Genomic DNA, 10,170 nt, shown 5'->3' with positions numbered 1-10,170 from the left:
GTGCCCCCACCCGGCCCCTGGGCAGTGCAGCGCTGAGGGACCAAGATGGCGGCGCCCAGCGCCGAGGCGGCCGGTGGGGGTCGGGGTAGGCCTCCCGCCGTCACCCCGCAGCAAATCCGGGACCTCATTGATGGAGGCATCGCTTCTGAGGGCAGCGGGCCTGAAGGGTGAGGGGGGCGGCGGCTGGGCTTGGGGAGAGCGGTGGGGCCTGGGTCGTGCGGTACCAAGGGAGAGGGCTGGGGGTTGGGGGGAGAGCTGTGAAGGGACGCTGGGAGTGCTGAGGGGGCAGTGGGAGGTGTTGGGTTTTGTGGGAAGGGGTAGTGGGAGGGACTGGGAAGCATAGAAGGGGCACTGGAAGGGAGCAGCTGGAAGAGCTGACAGAGTACTGGGGACGTTGGAAGGGTATTGGGAGGCGTTGGGTCTTTTTGTAGGGAAGGATAATGGGAGAACGAGGCACTGAGATGAGCTGGGGGGGGGAGGGATGGGAAGCATAGGGAGGCACTGTGAGGTGTTGGGGTTTGTTATGGGAAGGCATTCTGGAGACACAGGACAATGGGGGGGGGGGGGGGGGCTGGGAGGCACTGGGAACCATAGGGGGGTGGGGGGGGGTTGGTAAGTGAGAACACTGGGGGTGATGATGGGGGGCTGGAGGTGTTGAAGGGTTATTAAGAAGTGTTGAGTCTCTTTGTGGGGAGAAATACTGATGAAATGGAGTGCTGGGAGGGACTGGGAGTGATAGGGGGGAACTGGGAGGCACTGGGCATGCTGAAGGGGTATTAGGAGATGTTGGGGTTTGTTATGGGAAGAGGTTGTGGACAAGCAGGGCACTGGGAGGGACTGGGATGCATGCAGGGACACTGAGAGGGGACAATTGGAAAGCACTGGGCCCAAGGATGTCTCCGAGGGGGGTCCTGGGGATGCTGAGGGGGCACTCCCCCCTCAGGGGGGAGGGGCTGGGGTCTGTTATGAGAAAGGGTGCTGGGGAATTGGGACACTGGGAGGGATTGGGAGAGAGTGGGATGCATGGGGAGTAATGAGAGGGGAAATTGAGGATGCTGAGAGAATAATGGGAGGTGATGGGTATTGTTGTGGGGTTGGTTACTGGGAAAACAGACTCTGGGAGGGACTGGGAAGCATAGGGAGGTCACTGGCAAGGAAATGGGGGAACTGGGAGGTGGGAAACTGGGAAGCGCTTGGCGGTGCTGAGGGGATACTGGGACTCACTAGGAGATACTGGAGGTGCTGAGGAGGTATTAGGACTTTTTGGGTCTTGTTGTGGGAAGGAGTTCTGGAGAAAGAGGGCACTGAGACGGGCTGGGAGAGACTGGGAAGTATGGGGGGACACTGGGAGGGGACAAATGGGAGACACAGGGGGTGCTAAAGGGGTGCTGGGAGATGCTAGGTCTTGTGGGAAGCACAGGAGACGTTGGGAGGAGGTGAGTGGGAACCCTGGAATGTAGCAAGGCGCTGGGAAGGTGCTGGGAGGCAGTCATGAGCAATGGGAGGTGATGGGAGAGCAGGAAGGGGAAGCAAATGATCTCCAAGATCCTAAATGAGCTGAACTGTCCAGGAATTAGCTCTCTGACCCCAAATGCATGCAGGCCCACCATGTGGGGGCACTGTGGGACACCAACAGACAGTGGTGTGTACTGGGGGTTCTGCATGAGCACTGGAAAGTACTGGTGGGCACTGGGTTGTTGGGCAGCTTTGGGGGATATCACTAAAAACGAGCACTTGTGTTTCCCCTCAAAGACACTGATTTCTAGAGGAGAGATTACAGTAAGGATAAGCCTGAAGGACGAGATGGTCAGAAGTGCTCTATGCATTTTTGATGCATTGATGAAATCTTTCCAGGACAGCACAGATGTTTCACTTGCTGACTCGCTATTCCTTTCAGGAAGGACACGTCTGACTGGTCGGAATCAGCTAATGGATCTTTGCAAATTGATGCTCTCTCCTTGGAGTCAACAAGCAAAGAAGCTTATTTCAGCAGAGTAGAAACGTTCACTATATCCTTTCTGATGCTGAATTTCCAGCCATCCCTCCGCTTGCACCCCTCCCCTGACAGGATGCTTTCTGTCACCATCCTTGTAGTTTCCCCACAGGCTCCATCTTTTTTGAGGATTTTCTTCTTGGGACAAATCACCATATGAGGAATGCCTCACAAGGTCAGCCTGTAATTAATGGGGTTTTATCCTTAACACGAGCACCCTCTGAAGTGGGCAGGTAAACCCCATGAGCTGTCTCCCTTGGTCTGTGCCAAGTATGGATGGACCAACGTGGAATGTGACATGCTGAAGTGCTCCAGCTGCCAAGCCTTCCTCTGTGTCAGCCTGCAGCTCACCTTTGACTTCAACAAGTGTATGTATGGCAGAGCTTAATTAAAACCCCTGCTCTCATTGTCAGGGTTTGCAGGCTGCTTGGTCTGCTGCTGCGATCCTCTGCTGTTTTATCTTGATGCAGGGCACTGAGTCCACACATGCAGGTGCTCATTTTCTGTCATTTAATACATAAATCCCTCTACTGACCTGCTTAAGCAAGTTTGGGTTCCTAGCAGTAAAACTCCCCTTTCTATTAACCTGTGCTAGCTACAGAATGTTGGCTCTGATACTTTTCTGCACCGGCACAGAGCAATAGCAGCTCCAGAAATGCCTCCCTCTCAGCCCCATGGCTTCAGAACAGAAGCAGGGCTCAACTGTGCTTTATCGCTGCCCAAACCCTTACTTTTCTTCACCTGGGTCTGCCCCTTGTGCAGAGACATTTTTTGACCTACTACCAATGGGTGCCATCTCATCTTTTCATTTTTTCTCTCCCAGCTCTTGTTACCTGCAAGATAGTAGAGGGTGCAGCCCCAGTGTCTGACAAGTGCAGTGCAGTTCATGCATAACTGGAAGCTTTGTATGCTTTTCCTTTGGGCTCCCTCTGAATATTGATGCCCTCTGTTTGCCCAGGCTATCTTTGTTAAATAAACCTTGGCCTAATTATTCCGTTAGTAATCACGCTGCTGGTTTGGGAATACCTAAAAATCAGAGAGGGGAAAGAAAAGCAAACATTTAAAATAAATAATAATAATTTGGTTCTGAAAGGTGTGAATAAGTTAAATGCAGTACCTATTCTTTTGGGGGAGGTGGGAGCTTGATTTCCAGCTATGATGTGGCTCCTACAGTCCAAGCAGTGGGGTCAGCTGAGTTAGCCAGGGATTGGCAGCAGCTCAGGCAAACAGAAAATAGGGAAGAGCCAAGCAGCCCCTGTGCTGGTGGCTAGCTTGAGCTGTGTCTGCTGCATGCATACAGTGTGGCAGGCTCCTCTTATCCATGCTTGCTGCTCCCAGAAGCAGGAGGGGGTTTTGGCTGCACTGCAGTGGTCAGGCTTAGTGTTGTGCAGATGATCCAACCTCGCTGAAGCAGCTGTTCCCTTTGGCATGAGATTTTCTGCAGGGAGGCTGGAGGGGCAGGATGCTGCCAGTTCTTTTTGGAGGGGAGCTAAGAGCTTCAGGCTCTGCATGTTACAGCCTCAGGAACAGGAGGATCTCAGCTGCCAAGAGCACAGGCTTCTGCCTTCCTCTCTCCCTTGGTTTACTTTTCCCAGCCCTTCCCTGAGGAGGTGGCTCTGCAGAGGTGTAGAAGTGAGTTTTGCCTTGCAGATAAGGAACGCTGTGTGGAGCTGAAGAAGTCCTTGTGCACCGCTCATGAGAAGTTCTGCTTCTGGCCAGACAGTCCCTGCCCAGGTTGGTCCTATAGAGCCCACGTAGTGCACAGCTCTGGAATTATTCCTTTGCTTTCACCCTTTCTGTTGCTGTTATCCCTCCTTGTTGTGCCTATGCATTCTCTCTGAGATCTCAGTGCAGGCACTGCCATAGCAGTCCTCTTTTACCCATCACAAGGATGTTGAAACAGTGGTATAGAGAAGGCTCAGAGCAGTCTCAGCAGGTAACTGAGCCCCAGATCTTGAATTCTGGGCCAGAGCTGAACCTGGTGCTGCCTCTCTATCTTCCGGTGCCTTCTGGGCAGTTAAAATGCTGTTCAGGATATAACTGAGAGAAGATAGGGGAGGATAAATGACATGGGACACTCAAAGGGTGAAAGACTTCATCTTCATGATGATCTCTGGGTTTTTTTTCCAACTGAAACGGTTCCGTGATTTAAAGCTGTGCTGCATTAGGAAGGATGATTGCAAAGGAACAGGAGACTCTCAGCTTTTCCTTTAAAACATAGGAGACTATGATTGGAAAACCCTTGCTGGTCGTTTCCTCTCTTCCTGTGGGATAACAAGGAGGGGGAAAGCTGGTGCCACAGCCCATGTTTTCTTTCACCAGATCGCTTTGCTCTTTTGCTGGTGGATGAACCCAGAGCACTTCTCCAGGACTTCCTGGAGCGCTTCCAGAACCTGTGCCAGCTGGAACTGCAGCTGCCCTCCCTCAAAGCAGAGGACATGAAGAACATGGTGAGTTTTTGGGGGGACTGAGGACATTCAAGTCGCTGGTGACAAAGCCAGACATCCCTGTGTGTGCGTATGTTAATGTCATCTCCTTGGCTTTCTGCATGGATGTTTCCTGTGGGGTGACTTCCACCTGGCCTTTCTGGAAGCACCTTAAAAGGAGTTTGGAAGGGTTTCTGCTGTGTAAGCTCAGAGCTGGCACATCTGACTTGTGCAATCACAGTGCTGTCAGTGAGAATAGGGCTGAAGCATTAGGCTCCTGCTCTACACTTTTGTTAGCATGCAGGCTGCCCAGCAAGAGTGATATGGGGTCCTACAGGCTCCTGGCAGAGAACTCCCATTCATTACCACAGCAGCAGCCTGTGGGTCACTTCTCTAATGAATAAATGCAATCCTACATGAATCTGGAAATGAGAGCTTGCGTTTTCAGGGAGAAAGAGGGGAAAGGCAGGAGGAACAAGTGTGGGATTGCCTCTTTGCAATACCCTGGCCAGGCCTTGCTCTGCTGCAGCCAAGTCTGGCTCTCTGGACACGCTCCCTGGGAAACAGATGGCTCACAGCAGTGAGAAGCTGCAGAGGAACCAGGAAACTCTCCATCCATTCAGCAGAAAGCACAGAGATGTTCTGTGGTCACCACTGCTGAGTGGTGGAGACCAAAAGAGTGAAGGGCTGAATGTGCTGGCTCGTGTGCCTCACCCTTGGGGTGGGTGGAAATGGGATCTCTCCATATATGTAGCATGGTCTGTGGGTAGAAATGGTGTGTTTTGTCAGACAGACTTGCCTGATGTGGGGAGAAAGACTTGTCTGAAAGTATGAAAAGCATTTATTTTTCATTCTCACTTTTCTAACCTGAAACCCTCTAACACTCTTCTGTCCCTATGGGTTTTCCCATGCTCGTTTTCTTGCTGCCAGCATTAGGAGTCTTGAGGGCAGCATTGCAGTAAGAAAGGAGTTATGCGGCACCAAACAGGAGGCAGAATTCAGCCCCAAACTCCAAAACGATCAAAGGAATTTGAATGCTGCCTCTGACCTCCATCTCTGCTGGCTTTTTCTGCCCCACAGTCCCTTACAGAGGAGAAGATCAGCCTGCTCCTCCAGCTGATCAAGGAGGAACTCGAGCACAGGACTGAGGGAGAGAAACCACCGATGAAGTTTGCTTCAGAAATCCTGCAGGTGCACATTCCTGCCTGTGTCCTGGCTCTGTGCGGCTGGACCTGCAGGTCAGCACATGGGTGATGCCTGGAGTGATCCCATGGGTCTGCTCTTTTTGGCAGTGACACATCTTAGGGGCTGCAGGAATGTGAATATGTCTCTTGTGATGTGTTTGCTGTCCCCTATTTCACAGTTTTTATTATCTTCAGCTGTTAAAATGGATGGGCTTATAGAAACCCCAATTCCTACCTCATCTAAAATAGATGTTTTTCCCTGAGATGTCAGGATCTGAAATGAGATCTCTGAGCTGTCAGTCACCCCATTCAGTGATGATTTGGATGTTGAAGCCCCTGAGGTGTCAGACTCGGGGATGCTCTCATGGCTTGTCAGGCCTGCAGGAAAAGAGGGAAGTTTCGTGACCCGAAGGTTTGTGCTTCCCAAAGTGTGTGATGTGAGCAGAACAGCTGCACTATTTGTGCCTGAGGCATTCTGCTCTTACAGGAGAAGGGCTGAAGATGGGACAGCAATGTCTTGGGGCACTTTCAGCTGATAGCTGAGTGTGCTGCTGATCTGTGGCAAACCACATGAAATGAAAAGAAGCTGGTTTTAAATCAGTGCTATAGATGGGTTTTAATGTACTTCAGCATATCAAGCTACCAAAAAAAAAAAAAAAGAAAAAAAAAATGACAAATACCCGCATCTGCTTTGAAAGCTGTGATTCTAGGGAAGAGTCCAACTTCATCCCAACCTTTTCCCATTCTTTGGCTCTGTCCCCATAGCGCTGTGTCTGGCTCTGTGCTCTCAGTCATCACCTGCTCTCGCTGCATGAGGAAGGTGGGACTGTGGGGGTTCCACCAGCTGGAATCTGCAGGGCTGGAGCTGGATTCCTGGAGCCCAAGCACTGCTTTGACAACATCTGGAGAGCGTAGCACTCCCGTGCCCACATCTCCACGCAGGATGCTCACACGGAGCCAAGACACAATCTCACCAGGCTCTGAACAGGTATGGCATGGTCCTGATGTGATTATTAGAGCATGCAGACTGCTGTAGTTTGGGATGTCTAAAGGGACTCAGTGTCTCCAGCCATGGGTCATGTCTGTGGTGTTGCAGTTGCTGGCAGGAAAGCTGAGGGAGCTTTGATCCCTTGTTGAAGCTGGGTGGCATCTCCCTGTCCCCTTCAGGATGGTGGCCAGAAGAATCACAGAATCCCATCCTGGCTGGAGCTGGAGAAACCTTGGTCCATTTGGTTTCCACCCTGCCAGCAGGTCCACCAGAGCTATGCCCAGCCCCATATCCACATGGGTTTGGAGACTCCTAAGAAGATCCCACAGCCTCTGAGTCTCTATGCCAGGGATTTGGCACCCACCTGGTGTTCAGATGGCTCCAATTTATGCCCAAGTGCCTCTGAAACTGCACTGGGCATCAATTGAAGAAGCCTGGCTCCATCTTCTTTGAGTCTTTTCTTTGAGTGTATGGTGAGATACACCTGAGCCTCCTGCTCTCCAGGCTGAACACTCCCAGCTCCCTCAACCCTTCCTCGTAGGAGAGATGCTCCAACCTCTCCATCATTTTCATCACTTCTCCAGTATGCCCAGATCTCCCTTGTACTGGGAGCACAGTACTGCCCCCAGTCCTTAAGCTGTGACCTCACCAGTGCAGTGCAGAGGGATAGGATCCCCTCCTTCGTCCACCTGGACAGTACTTTAGCCAGTGCAGCTCGTAGCACTTCTTTGTGTCAAGGGCACGTTGCCAACTCATGTTCAGCTTGGTGTCCGCCAGGACCTCACGTCCTTTCTGCCAGGTTTCCCAGCATGTCTTGGGTTTGGAGCTCCATTAACTACTTGTTCCTGTTCAGGAGAAGAGCCCCTCCCCATCGATCTCTCGCCCGAGGGCTTCAGATCCCCCCAGCAGCCCCATAGAACGAGGGGGAGAGCTGGAGGCTGCCAGCCCCACGCAGAGGAACCGCCCCATTACCCGCAGCATGGGGCAGGGGGACAACATGGAGGTGCCATCCAGTCCCCTCCGTAGAGCCAAGAGACCACGGCTCTGCTCTTCCAGCAGCTCAGTGAGTGCCATGGGGATGGGCAGTGAGAGTCTGGCTGGGTTGGGGGGCAGATCTGGGCAAGGTCCCTGATCAATAGGATGGTGTTGTCCTCATAGCATGGATCTGGGCTGGGGTTTGGGCATGGAGAGGGTTTTGTTGTGTTATTGGAGTCTATTTTAAACCATGCTGTCATTGTGCTCAAGACTAGCCTGGATGGGGCTCTGGGCAATGTGTTCTAGTGGTTGGCAACTCTGTCTGTGGCAGTAGAGTTGGAAGTAGATGATGTTTAAGGTCCCTTCCAACCCAAGCTATGCTATGATTTCTTTAACTGTCACTTTCCCCTACTGCTCAGGACACTTCTCCAAGGAGTTTCTTTGACCCCAGCTCGCAGCATCGTGACTGGTGTCCCTGGGTCAACGCAGTGGAGGGAGGAGAAGCCCCAGAGGATCCTGAGAAGGAGCCTGCAAAGGGAGAGCCAGGCTGGCAAGTGGTCCTGAGCACGCTCCTTGCCAGCAGAAAGTGTGACCGAGTGCCTGAGACAGAGCCTGTGGTGAGCCTACAGTCCTGAACCCAAGCATTCAATCACTGCTTGCTCCAGCCTTTCACAAACCTGAATGCCTATGGGGTAGATGAGACCCAGCAGAGAGTGGATAGGATGAAATGTGTGTCTGCAGAGCCTCTGCTTCCCCTCTGGCTTTGCTGACAGCCTCTCAGATAGGTCTCATCTGAGCACAGATCTGTCCAAAGGCTGCTATAAATAATAGTGTTTCAGAGTAGCTCAGTGCTGCCCAAGCTCCAGTTTCATTTTGCATCCCAGCTGAGGATGTGACCGCTGGGTCCTGCCCTCCACATCCCTGAGCTGCTGGAGTGGTGGCTTTGCTGAGCCAGGGGAGCAAAACTGAAGCTACAGCTCACTGTGAGTGGGTGGCAGGCACCCTCTCCAGGGCCCCGTTATCTGCTCTGAGTGCTCCTGCCTTCTCCCCTCCACTCTGCTTGGGGCTGAGCTGCAGGGAGTGCTGGAGCAGTCCTCCTTCATCATTTATTTCAGGCATTTTGTATGAGTTGTGACCCCAAAAGGGCTGATCTCTTAACATTTTCATGCCGGTGAGTAGCCCAGAACAGGGAAGAACTGAAGCTAACTGATTTCTTGATATCCAAAAAGAATATTCCAGATGGCTTTTTCTGGGGGAAACGGTTTCTCCTTGCATGCTTTGGTGGCAGGTACCTGGAGCTGGAGGGGAGTCCTTAGATTGGCTGTCTGTGGATCCCTTTGCATTGCTTTGACCTCTGTCGCTTTGCTCCCCTCTCCCGCAGAGCCTCTCGGTGAAATCCTGCAAAGTGTTCCGCATTTTCCGCCAGTGGGAGAGCATCAATCCCTCCTGAACGGGCTGCTGCCTCCAGGAACTGCAGCCTTGCAGGCAGAGTGGGGCATCGTGTCAATCCAATGTGGTTCTGCTTCACAGCTGTGTGCTGCAAAGGCCATGGGCCACCCCAGTGCCAAACAGAGCCCCCAGCACCTGCTAGGACCCCCCATCCCCAGCTGCCTTCCTGGAAGCCCTTTCTTTTCACAAATTGCTGCTGGAGGCTTTGGACCCAATCTTTCTCTCCCCCCAGGGTTTCAACAGCCCTGTTTGGAGCTGGGGGATGTGCGGGGTGAGACGTGGTCACCTGGTGAGGGTGACATCTGTCTGGCTGTGACCCGCCAGCAGCAGCATAGGAAAAACTGATGCCAGGTGGGAATAAACATTTCACTTTTATTTCTTACAGTTGTTACAGCCCTTTCTACTGGGGCAGGGTAGGCAGCTGCCCAAAGTGGATTCTATTGAAGCATCAGGGTGTGTTTCCAACCTGCCGAGAGCAGATAGCATTCCTGGTCCTCTGCTCTGGGCTGATAAGTCAGCCAGGGAGGCTGCAACACAGCCAAAAACCCTGCAAAACCCTGCTTGGGGCTTTGGTGTTGATCTCCCCACTGAAAGGGGGAGAAGAAGACAAGGAAGGAAACCTCAATCTGTCATCTCCATCCTTTAAGGATGGTGAGGAAGAGGTTTTGGGGAGGGCTAAGGCCCCACAGCCATCCCCCTCCCCCCCCCAGTAGCTTTATTGCTGCTGTCAAAGCATGGGTGAATGCATAGGGAAATGTCATTGCTGTTTTGCAGAGCAAAGGCTCTCTGTTGTCCCCTCTTGGGAGCAGGGGGTGCTTCTGAGTTGCGTGTTTTTTGGGGTTATTTTCTGGCTGTGAAGGCAGCAGCTGCCTTCAGCCATAATGGTGCATCAATTGGAAGAAATAAAGAAAAAATGCTCTTTTTTTTTATTTTCCTCTGTGCTCCCAGCTGCCCAGGGAACGTTAAAGGGAAAGGGGGAATCCCATCACCCCACATCTCAGCTCACATGGAAACCCCTTCCCTCCATTCCTCCCCAAATTCTGACCTGCGTGACTCACTCAGGATGTGGGCTGGGGGATGGAGGTCAGGATGAGGGCCCTTTGGGGTCAGCAGATGGAGGAAAACAGCCTCAAACCCCAAACTTTGGGGCGAGGT

General features: G+C 52.4%; 1 protein-coding gene across 1 annotated transcript; it reads left to right on the top strand.

Moving 5' to 3' along the window:
• Positions 1-21: 21 nt before the first annotated feature.
• ZC3HC1 (zinc finger C3HC-type containing 1) lies at positions 22-9,390 on the top strand. Its single transcript, XM_031605081.2, has 10 exons — positions 22-167; positions 1,898-2,009; positions 2,211-2,361; positions 3,644-3,727; positions 4,316-4,443; positions 5,500-5,657; positions 6,369-6,591; positions 7,445-7,654; positions 7,986-8,183; positions 8,948-9,390. Exons 1-10 carry the CDS (start codon positions 46-48, stop codon positions 9,014-9,016), a joined length of 1,455 nt encoding a protein of 484 aa, XP_031460941.2. The 5' UTR covers positions 22-45; the 3' UTR covers positions 9,017-9,390.
• Positions 9,391-10,170: the final 780 nt, after the last annotated feature.

This window comes from Phasianus colchicus, chromosome 1 (assembly GCF_987193195.1).
Source record: "Phasianus colchicus chromosome 1, bPhaCol1.hap1.1, whole genome shotgun sequence".
NCBI lineage: Eukaryota > Metazoa > Chordata > Aves > Galliformes > Phasianidae > Phasianus > Phasianus colchicus.
The sequence above is the reverse complement of the archived record's forward strand: the minus strand, read 5'-3'. Positions and strand labels throughout refer to the sequence as shown.